The sequence below is a fragment of the Actinia tenebrosa genome, unplaced genomic scaffold (genome assembly GCF_029948245.1).
Source record: "Actinia tenebrosa isolate PJP-AT-01 unplaced genomic scaffold, QUT_ActTen_1.0 PGA_scaffold16__25_contigs__length_10494907, whole genome shotgun sequence".
Taxonomy (NCBI): domain Eukaryota; kingdom Metazoa; phylum Cnidaria; class Anthozoa; order Actiniaria; family Actiniidae; genus Actinia; species Actinia tenebrosa.
The window spans coordinates 2,880,994-2,897,367 of record NW_028292576.1 but is presented as its reverse complement, the minus strand read 5'-3'; the positions used below and the strand labels follow the sequence as shown (position 1 = coordinate 2,897,367).

Below are 16,374 nucleotides of genomic sequence, written 5' to 3'. Positions count from 1 at the left end.
AGAATAGACGTCTTCGGCTCTGAAGTAATATTGCCCCATTTCAGACCACATGTCATTCCCTAGATTATCATTTCTTTGCTTAAAGTTTGCGCTCAGTTATTCGATAATTGAATCTATTCGATTTTGACCCGTTTTATTCGATAATTGAATCTATTCCATTTTGACCCGTTTTATTCAATAATTGAATCTATTCGATTTTGGCCCGTTTTATTCGATAATTGAATCTATTCGATTTTGACCCGTTTTATTCGATAATTGAATCTATTCGATTCTGACCCGTTTTATTCGATAATGGAATCTATTCGATTTTGACCCGTTTTATTCGATAATTGAATCTATTCGATTTTGACCCGTTTTATTTGATAATTGAATCTATTCGATTTTGACCCGTTTTATTCGATAATTGAATCTATTCGATTTTGACCCGTTTTATTCGATAATTGAATCTATTCGATTTTGACCCGTTTTATTCGATAGTTGAATCTATTCGATTTTGACCCGTTTTATTCGATAATTGAATCTATTCGATTTTGACCCGTTTTATTCGATAATTGAATCTATTCGATTTTGACCCGTGTTAACGGCTCAGTTGCACATGAGAAGACACATAAACATGAATACAGATCAAACAAAGAATCTTATTCTCAAGGGAATGATACGTGGTCTGAAATGGGAAAATATTACCCCAAGTCGAAGAGGTCTATTCTATTGAAAACTTGTGATTCAGGTGATAAACATTCCGTACTAGACAGGAAATGACATCAAGGGAAACCCAGCGATATTCATGTGTTACAGTGAAGGCCCATGGAATTTCAAAGTGTTTGAATAGACCCCTTGCATGTGACGTCAAAGCAGCTGAATTTGGAGGACAAAACAAAAGAATTTCTATCTCCTGAGTATTTGAAACCTATGGTTATGTCCTCCAAATTGAGCTGCATTCCGACTTGCTTCAAGGGGTCTATTGTTGAAGTTGTGCATTCTTTACTTTACCGTTGGTATTTTTGAATATTTAGACACTGATAGGAGGCTAACCCTAATTGAATGAGTCTGTAATCAAGGAACACAGCGGTATTTTTAAAAGTATATTATGTCCTATTGGCGACATCCGTTTAACCAATCATAGTGCAGGAAATTACTTTCATCCAATCAGAATACAAGGACACGGAAAGTCATTGTTCGAACCACGTAGTCAAATCAAGTCTGTTCTAATGAATTTTTCTTTCTCAGATCGCTGTGTTGGAAAGATTCCCTACTAATGTTAAACTAGACAGTGATCTTGTAAAAGAACTACAAAATGCAAGGTAATTATTTATTGGCCAATCAGAACTACTATCACAAACTATCAACTGCCCTATCAGTAGACCGATTTCTCAAGGTTGCGTGCACATCCAAATTTAATGAACTTGACGGGCCACGACACCAGAACTCGAGTATTCCCTACATTACTATAACCTTTTTTTTTCGATAAGAATTCACAAGTTTGATTATTCTCCTCTTTAAATATAAAACTGGCTTCTCAATTTTACTGAATTTGCGTTTTTCAGTTTTGTGGCCCGTCAAGTTGTATGCGCACGCAACCTTGAGAAGACGATCTATTACAAAATTTTCAATAACCTTTGATCGTGCGTTCGAGGCATTAAATTTACATTTCAGTTACCTTGCAGTGGTTGCTATCAGTATCTTATTTTTATTAGGTTGCGTATAGCAAGCCTTGAATCAGAAAGAGAATCCATTATGAATGACATGAAGCAACTACGGCGCATGAGCCAAGCAGGAGAGTTACCAAGTAATATGGTAGGTCACATGATATAGTAGGTAACGTAATATGACAGGTCACGTGATATGGTAGATCACGTGATATGGTAGGTCACGTGATATGGTAGGTCACGTGATATGGTAGGTTACGTGATATGGTAGGTCACGTGCTCTCTGGGGTAGTTATGATTCATAATAGTATGAACTTGTAGGATGAGTCTTGTAATTACTCGAAGGGGTGGTTACGGTAAGCCACGTGATTGAGAGGGGTATTACGTAATGTTAATGTCACGTGACTTGCGACGATGATGCGCGAAAGTTGCATAATCATGGCTAAAAGGAAGGGTGGTTAGTGACTCATCTTGTAATCTCACATAACTGAACATGGTGGTAAGTGACCATTATGTTATTAACGACTAACATTCCTTTTACAAATCTCTGATATTTTTTAATCAAAAAAATTATGACGTTAAGATTTTTTTCTATTTGACGTTTTGATTGCTGCAAGCATCATTTTCAAGACTGACAAAGCAATGTATTCTAGTTTACTCTAATCAATTCGAAAAGTCGAGTAAAAGAAATCTTGTCGTCATTAACTTTGCGATTAAATCGTTTAAAATGAAATGCTTAGTTCTAATATTTTTGGAACAGAATCAAGACGAAATCTTGGATAAAGTCAAACAATACGATAAGATACTCGCAGATGACGTAGAACTCAAGTAAGTGTGCAAGATTCTTGGCTTTAGAAAGTGTGTGACTCGAGTACCCGTCCGCGCTGCTGAAAAGTGAACGTAGCCGTTTCTAACCCTGCACAGGAAGATTACCAGATTGCGTTAAAAAATTATTTTTTTCGTTGATATCACAGCACAAAATTAAAAACCGTGGAGCTAGAAAGAGACAGGTTATCACGCGAAGTCAAGAAGGTTTGTTGATACAATTATCATTTATATTCCGAAGTACCCAGGAATAGTTTTGGGTAGATAAATGGGTTGAGGTGGTGAGAAAAACAAAATAGAAAAATTTGGGGGCTAAATTATTTACTTTTTTTAGGGTTCGTCCGATGTGCATTCTGGTATATTTTAGGTACTAAAAACACTACATGGGGTATGGCGAACACAAGATTTTTATACCCAATGTAGACCTGAATGCACTTTGTTTGTCGAACTTGAAAAAGGCCTTTTCTCAGGAAGGAAAACTAGATAACACATAGAAACCCCTCGAAGCTCGGGAGAAAACCAACAAACGACATGGTGGCACGGGTGGCGTAGTGGTTAACATCTCGCCTCTCACCACTGTGGTCCGAGTTCGAGCCCTGGCTCAGACTGGATCATAAGTGAGTTAAGTTTGTTTGATGTGTTGTTCTCTCCCTTGTCACGAGGGTTTTCTCCGGGATCTTCGGTTTCCTCCCTCCGTAAAAAGAAAACTGTGAGTTGAGTGTTGTATGTTGTAAATATAGAATGTAGTGGTAGTGGGTGTGGAGGGAACCTCACGGAAGAGCCTCGTATGGGGAGTGGTGGTTAAGCTTAACTCTTCTCATATATCATTGTAAGCTTGGGTGTGAAACCATGACAACAGTGGCGAGAGGGGCGCATTAGTATCGCATACCACCCATGCTGGTGCTACGGTTCTACTTTTTCTTCGACGTTCTAAATGGCAGTGTTCATTTATTTTAGCTTCAAAAAGAACTTGAGGCGTTTGACCCGGCATTCTTTGAGGAGATCGAAGATCTTAAATACAACTACAAAAGAGCAGTGGAGAGAAACGTGCTTTATGAGAGACAACTGAAACAATTATCAAGACAGTTTGGCGTGGACGTCAATATTCCATCAAATGAAAGCTAACGGATGTTTCACACTAGACTGTTATCGTGTGTGTGTTGGATTCTATGGTAAGCATGGACTACGGGGAGGTATGGGTAGACTGGTACGTCTGTTATCATATTATATGGTGTGGACGTCAATATTCCATCAGACTTATCGTGTGTGTATTGGTTAGACTGGTACGTCTGTTATCATGAATTATATCAAACAAGAAAAGAAAGTTTCATTCGATTTCCAAATACCGAGGCTAATCATTATTATTTCTCATGTCTCATGAGACTCATGAATTATTAATAAGTTTGAGAGGCGACATTCTTGGTTTTCATCCATGTTCTATGGTAATAAAAGCCAAGAGACCAGGCAGTGATGATGTAACTAACAAAAAAAGATATATTTTGTTAGTTATACACTGATCAACGGCCAATATAATGTCACGTGAAAAACGGGAATATTTGAGCCTTACACACGACAAGATAGACTGTCGCAAAGTCCAAAGTTCGCACGTGCTAAATAAAGCACAGGCAGCCCAACCAGGATCAAATTTTCTGGACGACTTCGACGTTCGCTTTATATTCTCTTGCTTAGCTGGTGAATCTGTGAGTCTCAAAGGGGTGTGCTTGGAGAAAGTCTAATGACAATGAACATAAAATCTATTCGTCTCGAATTAATCACCTCTCCTTACTTTGGCGCCTAAATTTGATAGAAAAAATCTATTCGATTTCCATTTATTTCTGTCATGCCTTTTTGTTTTTCTATTTCTTGGAAACGCATGAAAGCAAAACCCACAATCTCATAAAATTTTATAACTTCATTCATAAAAAACAACAATACCATGCATCACCATTAGAAAGTTTTTTACACACTGATGTAAATTTAATTTTTGTAAATAAAAATAAAGGTTAAATTGTAAAAAAAGCTTTAAAATAATTAAAACTTTCTTTCCTTATATTTCTATTCTGGCTTTCCGTTTACAACTGCAAACACGTCCAATACTTTGGCTTTCATCTCCTTCGCTGTATTTGTTTTTACTATTTGTCCTACGTTTGAAGTACCCAAGTAAACAACGATCTTTACGACGTTCCGTCATCTTCAAACATTTTATCTTTGTGTCATTTCGATCACACTTGGCACTTTTGAATGACAATTATAAACAGATTTCTATTTTTGCTTTCAAATCCTTCAAAATGTTATTCTAGAATTTTGATTTGAACTACGAAAGGAAATTGCTTTTTCCCCAGCAATTTTCTCAAATATAAGATGAAACGTTATTTTGGCACATTTGAAGTGTAATGACAGCCATATTGTAATTGTCTTCCAATTTTTACAGAATGGTATTTCCGTGATATACCTAATTGCAAGAACCGTTTGTCATTAATAATAATAATAATAATAATAATAATAATAATAATAATAACAATAATGACAATAACATATAGCCATATCGTATTTATGCTTTCCAAGTTTTCACCTAATTGCTAGAACGTTGTCAAATAGAAAAACTTTAACAAACAAGAGGAATTTAATTAGAAAAATTTTTAAAATTTTGATCCTAAAATGAAAATAACGGTTTTAATGATATACCAACAAGGTGATATCAAAAATGCCGCTCTATGCCTTCAAAACATTGAAATAATTACTCCAGTTTTGCTTAAGAAATAATAACTTATTCCTATTCATGAAATGTGTCTTAGTCACTCGTTAATGATCTATATGTTAAGTGTATGCTACATCGAGTGCATAAGCAGATTAAAAAATCTGCCTCAACCAGCTTTTTCCCCAGCAATTTTCTCAAATGTAAGATGAAACGCTATTTTGGCACATTTGAAGTGTAATGACAGCCATATTGTAATTGTCTTCCAATTTTTACAGAATGGTATTTCCGTGATATACCTAATTGCAAGAACCGTTTGTCATTAATAATAATAATAATAATAATAATAATAACAATAATGACAATAACATATAGCCATATCGTATTTATGCTTTCCAAGTTTTCACCTAATTGCTAGAACGTTGTCAAATAGAAAACTTTCAAAGAAAGGAGGAATTAATTAGAAGTGTTTTTAAAATTTGATCCTAAAATGAAAATAACGGTTTTAATGATATACCAACAAGGTAATATTAAATGTCAGTCTATATTTTCAAGACAGTGAAATAATGACTCCAGTTTTGCTTAAGAAATAATAATTTATTCCTATTCGTTATTTGTATTATCTAACTTGCTTACCATTTACGAAAACGAATATTTTTTTCAATCTTTCCATTAAAAATTATACCTTTATCGAATATCATTTAATTTCTCTTTCTCAGTTTTTCTAATTTTAATCTTTTTAAAACAAAAAAATGGCGGTTTTCTTTTCATGCTACTTTAGTTCTCATTCGTTGTACTTTTAATGAAAAGCATTTCCCAAAATTGCCTCAATGTTTACATTACGTAAACTTGAATCTTACGACTAACTTAGAATAAAACATGAGAAATAAATAATATTATAATATAATTCTAGCATTTATAATTAAGCTAATACTTAAAGTGTATATGACACGAAAAAATTTTAATGTTAAGAATGTGTAGTTTATTGGCATGAATAAGAATATCATGGTTAACTTTGTTCCAAAAACGTATTTCTCTAGAAATTCAAAAAATTTTAGCACGAGTTGTGACGTCATTTTGTTTACAAGTCTCCAGATTTAGTTGCAAATACATGAAATATGTTTGAATATAGAATCTTAATTTCAAGTAGTACACTTTTCAATTTCCCAACATTGGAAGAGTACTACGTAAGCTATCAAATGAAGCTGACTAAAATATGTCTTTTGCTGTTAATTTATATGAATTACAATTTATATTTAGTACATTACTACTGAATCTAGAGTACGTGTCAACAAAATGACGTCACAAATTGGGATTAACTTTCGCAAATATCTCAAGAAATAAGCTTTTGAAACAAATTTTGTTACGATATATTTATTATTACTAACAAACTATACATTTTAAATGATGGAATGTTTTCGTGTCATATACATTTTAACGAAACCAATTTGGAAGCAATAAAAATGCCTTCCTTTTTATACTGTTTCCTAAGTTACCCAAAGTTACAGAAAAAAATAAATTCTTTTGAACAATTTTTCTGACATTGAGATTCTTTAGGTATGGTCCTCAACTTTTTCGACACGAATCTGTTAATTAGTAAATTGTACTAGTGAAGGCTGTCGATCAAAATGCAAATACAAACTGGCTTACGAGAAAAAAAAAAGTGAAGTTAAGAACTATTATTTTGGTGAAATTTGCTAATAACTTTTAAATTTCATTTGGACTGGCGTGGAAAAAGACAAACACCACTGGTGAAATCCCATTTATAACTGCTTTTAGGAAATAATTAGTGATTTTCCCCCGCCAATTTACGTACAATTTCTAATTTATCATCGAATTATTCTTTTTCTAGTAGACAATCTCTTTGGCGGTGATTTTTGCCGCCATATCTATCAATATCTTTAATAAAATCTATAAACATGTTAGTTACGAGACAGAGGGAATTTAATATGTACTTTAATGGACGTGTTGAGAATAACATTGGAAGCAGATTTTGCATTGCAGGTTTTTCGAGATATTTCATGGCAAAATTATTCATTCTTAATTTCACATTATTATTTATTTGTTATTTATTATCATTATTTATTTATTGTTGTTTATTTATTATATTCTTGGTATCAAATATTCTTTACTTCACACAATCTACAAGCAGATAAAAAAATCTAAAATTGATAATATATAATAAAATGTATTATTATATAATTACCAATGAAATATCTATTTTTCTTTATTTCGAAAAATTGATATCTTAAATAACACCATTGCGGTGGCTATTCAAAAATACAAGGAAAGAATTGCCTGAAAAAGCCAAAACATACTTCATTGATAATTATATAATAAACAGAATATTACATGGGCGCTTGGAGATACGAAATTTATCTTCTCGTGTTGAAAATCTCTCACTCGTTCGCTGCGCTCACTTGTGAGAGATCTTTTCAACACTCGAAGATAAATTTCGTATTTCCGCGCGCCTATGTAATATCCTCTATTTATCAATTTCACTTTATTATTTATTTATTATAATTGATTGTTGTATTCTTCTAGGTGTTAAATTAAAAAAAAAAAAAAAAGTGTTACTAGCCAAACATACATGAGTCCTTATACTATTTTTTATATATTTGCTAATCTTTCTTGATTCTAATTAGCTAAAGATAGTGGACTTTTTTCTTGAACTAGGCAATTACTAAAGCTAGTTTGTTACAGAAAAATCATGTCATGTTAAGGAAAATTGCGGCGTTTAAGACGGCAACTAATATTAGAATCAATTTTTCCTACGGTAATATTACCTATCGTCGTTAATGTTCTGCATATTTGACTATCCGACTTCTTTTCCTTCGCATCCTGGACGATTATTTTCGGGATACTTCTACAACGCGTAAGTGAATCTTTAAAATCAATCAATCCTTAAAATTGCTTTACCTCATGCCAGGGTCATTGTCTATACTATTTGTCTATGCTACTGGTTTATTAATTCTGTAGCAGATTTATTCTCTGTTTGAATGAAAGTACATATATAGCAGACAAATCTGTTAAAAGACACTTTCATTTCATGTCAGCTGCTTTTCTTGTCAACATATCATTCCCTTTCAATTTTTTTAGTTTGTTCTTTAGATAAAGGAGTCGAGTCTTTGTTTTATTCCTCGACTTGGTTGCAATTTGTATTCTAGGAGTTTGTTGTTCTTGCTAGTCTTCCTGTCTCTATACAGCTGAAATGTAAACATCCACTTTTCACCATTTGAAGTTTATTCAACTTTTCATTTATTTCAGTCTCTCTTTCCACTTTTTTTCAATTCACACTATTGTAATTTTGACTCCTTGTTTTATTCTCCAATTCTCAAACTTCATTATTTTCTATCCTATCAAGCTCATCACTCTTTGAACTACACGTTTCATTGTTTTTGGGATATCTCTTACTGATTCCATCAAGCGAATCCTTCCCAACTACAAACACTTTCTTGCTTTCTTCTCCAAAACTTGTCGGACGAATACTCCGTCGCCTCTCAGCCTTACGGCACAGAAAAAGATTCTTATAAGCTCTACGGAATGTTCTATTCATGACACCATAGATTATAGGATTGATAGCTGACGAAGATAGTCCACACATTGTGAACATGACATACCATTGACGATCAAGCGTTGATCCTCCACGTATCAGATCCGTCAACTCGATGCAAAAAACTGGCATCCAACATAGAAGAAATCCAACGACAGTCGCAAACAAAGTCTTGGTTACTTTGATATCTTCGACTGTGATTCTCTTTTCTCCTGCGCTTCTCTTTTTGTAGTTGTTCATGAAGTTTTTTTGGTGTTTACGGATGGCGAGGAAGACTTTAAAGTAGCAGATAATGATGACAGTCGTTGGAATTCCAACGAAGATGATCATCAAATACATCGTTAGCCAAATGACTTGTTTTTGGTAGCAGAAGTATTTTCCTGGTTGGAATTGATAAGTATAACCCGCCATTAGCGAGGGAGAAGCAGCGAACACCCCGAGAACGATTGCAACAAAGATATACCATCTTGTTCTGGAGGCAGTAAAGTACTTTCTATGCAGGTTGTTACGTACTATTCCAAAGTAGCGGTTCACGGCCGTGATAGCCAAACAAATAAGCGAAAAGCATGCTAGAAAGATACTCATAAAGCCCTGGAATTGGCAGGCAGCAAAACTGAACGGCCAGTACCCTATAGCAAGTACTGTTATAGACCATGGTGTTATTAGAATAGCAAAAGCAACATCAGAAACAGCGAGTGCTGCGACAAAGTAGTTCGGTATTGTCCGTAAAGCTCGGTTCTTGTAAAGGATAAAAAGAACTGTACTGTTGCCCAAGAGAGCCATAAATGAGATGAAAGTATCAACGAATGTTTCGATGATGATAATTGCAGTTGTTCGTGAGGATAGGGAACGCTGGAGAGTTGAATTCGCCTCTGGAAGATACCACATCTTTTGGCAAGGTGTTTGAATTAGATACAACTACCTTGGTACAGCTTTTTTATATCGTGACACTGGTAATTAGGGAGATTAGACCTTGGGCGATTAACACTTCACTATCATACAAATTCATAATCTTAAAATACGAATATTTTCAGCCATTTAGAACTCGATACATTGATGGTAAAGGATTGATATGCCTTGAGTTATATTAGGATTTTGAGAGAATTTTTCTTGCTTAAGTGGACTGTTGCTAAGAGCGTTGAAGTCAATGGCAGAAATGAAGCCGGTGGGTTGTCATATGTCACCTTGCTGTGGTATAGAGGACAAAAACCCTTTTAGATTGATAATAAAGTAAATAGTGCTTTTCGCCTGCACGACAATCCCATAAAAGTCTCATACAAAGAATAATTAATTCCAGGTAATTTAAATCTTGTAGATAAAAAACCTGATCAACGATAGACAAAAATGATCAACGATAGACAAAAATGATCAACGATAGACGAAAATGAAAAAAAAAAATCATAATTTTTTCTCGAGGCTATTTCAAATATGTTTTGTATACATGTACATTAAGAGCAGATGATTTTATGAAAAAGCCGAATCAACCGCTATATCTTTGTTTAGAAATGTTAATCCCTTCTCGGGAACGAAATAATAATTGTCGTGGCCATGCATCGATAATTTCATGAAAACGTTGTCAAGCGCTTCTCGGAGCAAGATGTATTGTTGTTGTTGTTGTTGTTGTTGTTGTTGTTGTTGTTGTTTTTGGCTTTCCTCGGTGTAGTATATAAAGGAAAAAATCAAACCTCTTTCAGTTCTTTCATGATAATAAGAGTGATGAAAGTAATTCAAGTACAGACATTCGTAGAATTTATAGAATTGCACTTTTCAGCTATTTCATTTTCCCCCCAGCTTTTTCAGCTCTTTCTGCTTTCCACTGTTTCAGCTTTTTATCGCTACCCCAACGAAAACGAAAAAAAATCATATTTTTTTCTCGAGGCTATTTCAAATATGTCTTGTATAAATATATGCATGAGGAGTTTTGAACCAGTTTAGTGCAGGTGATGTTGAGCTGAAAGTTCATCAGAATTGCCCCAATCAGAATGCATTTAGTGTTTTATTTGGCGGTCTGTGGAGACGTTTTCAATTGCATAATTTGCTAACGAAGAGACCCAATCAAATCTCTTGTTTACTTTTTATCGTCCATGCTAACACAGAAGCAATTATTCTATTTATAAGATTCCAAGATCCAATGTTTTTTCTTATCCTAATTAAATTTTCCCTTTTCGGCGGGATATTGTACAGACAGACAGACAGACAGACAAACAGACAGACAAACAGACAGACGGACAAACAAACAGACAGACAAACAGACAGACTTTTCTTATTCGGTATCAAGTATTAGTTTATACATAGACATTTTACCCGAATAAATGTATGAAGACTATAATTGTTGATTCATTGATGGTTTTCACGGCCGCCATGTTGGAGGAATTTAACAAAAGAATTGTCAATGAATTCTTTTTTTATATCATCCAACATGGCCCCCATGTCTTTTGTTATCATCCTCTTGAGAATGATTGCAAGCCATCAATAGTAATTTCTATTTTGTTATAATGAATTCGCCTGTTTAACCTATTTAGTATAGTTACTTTATAAGATAATTGGGATAGTACGCGCGCTACGATTGGTCGAAAACCATGTTTGATGAGGGTATCAAAACACGCTCGCGTCATCCATTACAAATACATCAGAATATAACGATATTTTTTTTCGTTTTTTGGCGTGTTTGTTATTTTATAAAACAGATTTAAAAAAAACAGTTTTCTGTGTTTGGTACTCTGATCAAAACACTTGGGATGTTGGGAGAACACTCGAGGAGCAGGAAACCACTCCGCTACGCGTCATGGTTTCCTACGCTCCTCTCGTGTTCTCTCAACATCTCGCGTGTTTTGATCCGAGTATCAAACACGGAAAACTGTTTTTGATCTGTTAATTTAGTGCCTAGTTTGGGTAAGAAGACCGCATTCTATATTAATTCTGTATTGTATGTGATCTTTTTATAAAGCAGTTATGGACATATTTTGCTACTGCTACTGCTATCATTTTGGGTGGACTTATAATTAGCAGAAACAAGTGATTCTCATTTGACAAAAGAGAATCATTGTTTATGTTTTTTATGTCCTTGAAGAGTTCTTCCCTTAGATTTGAATATAGTGCACAGTGAAGAAGGTAGTGCCTCTCATCTTCTACACTATCTGGGAAATAGAAGCACCTCCTATCTTCTGGTTTTTATTCCCTTGAATGTCTTCCCTTTTCGATTTCAAGGTCGTGATTACTAATTCTCAATTTGGTTTATGATTTTCTGTGTTCAAAATTTTTAACTTCGATGAGATAATTTTCAAACAAGTAATCTGTTTTTACCAGACGATATGTCCTTAATTTATTTTTTTGGCCTGAGGGGCCTCTTCTAGTTTTCTTACCGTTGAAGAGTTCCCCTCGCCAGACTTGAATTTCTATATCCGTTAATCTAGTTTTAATTGTTAACTTGAACGATGATTGTAGTTTATTTCAAGCCAGATATTCCCTAAGCCGCTTTGGTCTAATAGAGATTTTACTTTACTAGACCAGTTATTGTTGTTTGTTGCTAATGACTCTTTATATACAATTGCTGACAGTTTTTGGCGGTTCTCGAGCTTTGTTATGTTTAACCAAAACTTAACTGATCTTAATTTTGCATCTCCGGCCCCGTCCACACTATGCCGGATAAATTTGAATCCGCAACTTTCACACCGAAACCGAAAAAAAAGTTTTCCGTCCACACATGAAAACGGATAAAATGTTTCGCGTCCACACTAGTCCGATCAGAGGCGGCAAAAACGTTTCATTGCACATAAGCCTGCGGTGAATTTTAAGCCTTCCCGCCATGTTCCCATGACAATCATGACGTCATTGTAACGAAATATTTCGGATACGAATGTTCTCCGTCTACACTAATACGGCTAGCCGGCGTTTTCAAATTGTTCCACTCTGGAGACCGTATTCGAAAAAATTCGTTTTCAGTGAAGAATTGTTCTGGATTCGCCCGGACTAGTGTGGACGGTAGGCCATAGCGAATGAATAAAAATTCGGATTCAAATTTTATCCGGCATAGTGTGGACGGGGCCTAGATTTATGTATTGTATTGCACATGAACTTAATCCTGTTTTTTGGGGGGCAGTTTTTGTTTTGAGTTGGCAAGAAGGGGGAAGAAACAAAACAAAAAATTGAATTTCAAAATCATTGTCGGGTTCAAAACAGCTTTGACGGAAATTGTATTCTTGAATAATAACATAATTTATCCTCTGACGTATGCATTTCAGATACACAATCGATCGATATGGAACGTGTTAGAAGCTCCATGCTATCTGCCATTGTAACAATTTGTGATCATTTCTCGAGTTGTATCACTAGATGCATCTAGTTACATCAATTCGTGGTGCGCATGCGTATAATAAGGGCGGAGCTTTTTTGCATCGTAAATTAATCCGACAATTCTTTGCACCAAGAGTTCATTACCAGTCTTCTTGTGAATTTCGTAAAGGCAACAGGTAATCTAACTAGGCGCGCAAAGCTTCATAGAAAAAATAATCATCTGGTGTGCTATATACACCTCAATGCAGTTAACCAAGCGATCCAAGTTTGTTTTCTTTTTAGTAGGAATAAAAGACTGCGTTTACAGCAAATTCCAAAGATTGAATCTCCTCGTGAACTTAAATGTAGATTCTCTAATTTTTATTGAGTTATATTATTAGAGCACAAACATCAAGCTTGCTTCGAGAACATCTAATAGTTATTCTTAAATTTCGAAGAAGAAGTGTAACAACTAATTAAATTGTTGCTCAAAATCTTGAGGACCCCACGGAACCTCGGAACACGATTAAGAAATGTGACGCTATCTCCCTGTTTTTCACCGCAGGGGGGAAGGTTGATAAGCGGCTGTACAAAAGCTAAAGTAAAACAAATTTAAAATTCAAACAACAGCTCTTTGCAAGTGACCTTGGTTAGAAAGATAGGTAGGATAGGTGATGACAACCAATAGAATAGCCGATAGCGTAACACAAATCAAACCTCAGAATTAGACCTTGGAAGAGGTACTCTCCTCAGTATCATCCTCACGCAACCCGTTGTCTGTTCCTCACGTGAATACCTCACACTCTGTCGCTGGCCCAGTGCCAGTACTGTAGAACTCTTTACCTGATGAAATTAGGAAGATCTACTCTCTTGAGCAATTCTAAACATCACTGAAAACATTATTATTTCGTTCAGCATATTTATGATCATTTCCATATAGTTTATCTTTTATTTTCGCGTCTTTACTTCGGAACTCTCCAACTGATAAAACCAATATTCATCGACTCTCGAGAACAATTGAAATACTTATAAACATTTTGTGTTTATCTTTTATTTTTGCATATATAAACTATTTTTACTTATCGTTGTCTATGTATTTTGGAATGTGTGAGCTGTAGTTCCCTCAAGCGCTCTCCTTTGCACTGGATGGACTTGATAGAGGCATTGCTTCATCTTTGATTTTTTCTAATTTTATATACCTTATTTCGCAGCCGATCTTACTGTAATATTGAAAGAAAAAAAGAGTGCGGGTGTTTCAGTCGGGGTTCCCAACCACGAAAAGGAAAAACATCTGCTGTATACGTCGTTATTTTATCGTTTGTCAAGTGTGTGGAAAGCATTGTCAACAGTTAGGCAGTTAGTGTCCTGAATTAATTAATGAATTTACAATGAGATGAGTTGCGTGACGACTTTCAGGGTTATCAAGATGGCTCCATCATATCCAGAAACATTTTTCGTTCAAACTGATCCGTCTTTCTGTGTTGTACTTCAATCACTCAAGGAACTTAACAATGATGATCGACTCCAAAAAAAGTACTCCCAACATGCGTGGATTGATGGAATCGAAAGTAACAATAGTGAAGACCCAAAGGCGTTTGGATCATCTCATCCCCAATATTTTGCTAAAACGGCATCGTCGGTTATTCGTATGTGTATGTTAAGGGCTACCGGCATTAATGATGATCTTTGGCCTCAGATCGGAACATATTCTCACGAAAGAAACGAAAAAAAGTGTCTTTTCCGCCCTAACGGTCCCCGTATAGATGAGCGTTTTAGTCTGGCAAAAAACCGACCTACAGCAGGAAGATACTGGAGCAGGTACGATCAGCTTCACCCTCATTTCTTGATACAAGATAAGCTAAGTAAGAATTATGGAAAACAAGCAGAATTAAACAGCGTGATGGTTATCATCAGAAATAACTTCACCCAAGTAGTGGAGATTTTAACAAACTTCACTGTTACATGCTACAGATATAAAGAGCAGACTGCTGAAAATAAGACCAAATTCACATACAAATTTGATCACCCGTGTGTACATGTCAAGTGCAATGTGCTAGATATCGATCCAGACAACCACGGAAATGATAAAAATGAAGCCACACAATTCTTGAAAAAATTGATCATGATGTACCAAACGTTCGAAGTCAAAAAACTTGATTCTAAGTTAAATGCTTATGTTAAAAAAGAGATTAAAGACAAGACGGCGTTGTCCGGGATGACTGACATTTTCCAAGAAAAAGAAGAAGAACAACAACAACGAGAAGAACAAGTAAAACAGGAATAACAAAAAGACGAAGAAGATGATAATGAAGAGGAGATCAGTGTAGAAGATTTTGATGATGATGATGATGATGATGATGATAAAAAAGAAGAAGGACCACGAGGAGAAGAGGGAAGAAAAGAGCAAAAGAAGAAGGAAAAAAAGAAAGAATAGAGCTCGATATCTTCAAGATGCATGCATCACTCAAATCGCATAAACAAATTTTACCATTCAATATTTACTTCTTGTAGAATCAATACTGAAAATATTGAGTTAGGGTTAAAGGCACTTTTTACAACAACAAGGAATATTATCATAGAACCTAGGGGATAAAAATTAGCAGTTTTTATATAGACTGTAAACAGTTAAAGACTTCAATTCTGATCAACTTCAAAGCGACGCCGTATATAGTAGCTAGGAAATGAAAATTAGCATTTTTTATAGACAGTAAACAGTTAAAGACTTCAAATCTGATCAACTGCAAAGCGACGCCGCACGTAGCGGGAACCGTCACGCAGTCTGATTTTCAGTCGGTCACGCATTAATTTCAAGCTCATAGGAACTAAAAATATATTATCATTTTATACGACTGTATTAGTTTTAAAATCAGGTTCGTATTCGTTGTCTTAGTGCCCAGCTTATGTAATCTTATGCAACAAAAAAATAAATTGGTAAAAAAAGCAATGGAATCATATAGATTTCGCAAGAAAAACTTTTGGCAAAGTGTTTCAATTAGGTAAAACTACCTTAGTGTAGCTTTTTTATATCTTGACACTGGTAATTAGGGAGATTAGACCTTGGGTGATTAAAGTTGGACGATGAATACAAATTCATAATCTTAAAATACGAATATTTTCAGCCATTTAGAACTCGATACATTGATGGTAAAGGATTGATATACCTTGAGTTATATGCTACTGCTACTGCTATCATTTTGGGTGGACTCATAATTAGCAGAAACAAGTGATTCTCATTTGACAAAAGAGAATCATTGTTTATGTTATTTATGTCCTTGAAGAGTTCTTCCCTTAGATTTGAATATAGTGCACAGTGAAGAAGGAAGTGCCTCTCATCTTCTACACTATCTGGGCAATGGAAGCACATCCTTTCTAGCAGCAGTAAG

General features: G+C 35.0%; 2 protein-coding genes across 3 annotated transcripts in view; one reads left to right on the top strand and one right to left on the bottom strand.

The window, feature by feature from the left end:
* Positions 1-16,374, top strand: part of LOC116289007 (centrosomal protein of 290 kDa) — an 84,361-nt gene that overhangs the window by 44,231 nt on the left and 23,756 nt on the right. The window contains exons 61-65 of one of the 2 annotated variants that reach the window (XM_089030994.1): positions 1,228-1,301; positions 1,695-1,794; positions 2,407-2,474; positions 2,621-2,678; positions 3,429-3,643. In XM_089030994.1, the coding sequence (XP_088887120.1) occupies positions 1,228-1,301; positions 1,695-1,794; positions 2,407-2,474; positions 2,621-2,678; positions 3,429-3,596 (468 nt within the window). In that variant the 3' untranslated portion in view covers positions 3,597-3,643. Of the gene's footprint in view, positions 1-1,227; positions 1,302-1,694; positions 1,795-2,406; positions 2,475-2,620; positions 2,679-3,428; positions 4,406-16,374 lie in introns of those variants that run through there. The other variant, XM_089030993.1, reaches the window with a different exon arrangement.
* LOC116288985 (melatonin receptor type 1C-like) lies at positions 7,829-9,800 on the bottom strand. Its single transcript, XM_089030936.1, has one exon. The coding sequence runs from the start codon at positions 9,605-9,607 to the stop codon at positions 8,501-8,503; it is 1,107 nt and encodes a 368-aa protein (XP_088887062.1). The 5' UTR covers positions 9,608-9,800; the 3' UTR covers positions 7,829-8,500.

Excerpts from the sequence above, each read along its gene's own strand:
- LOC116288985 (XM_089030936.1), bottom strand. The coding sequence starts at position 9,607 with ATGTGGTATCTTCCAGAGGCGAATTCAACTCTCCAGCGTTCCCTATCC.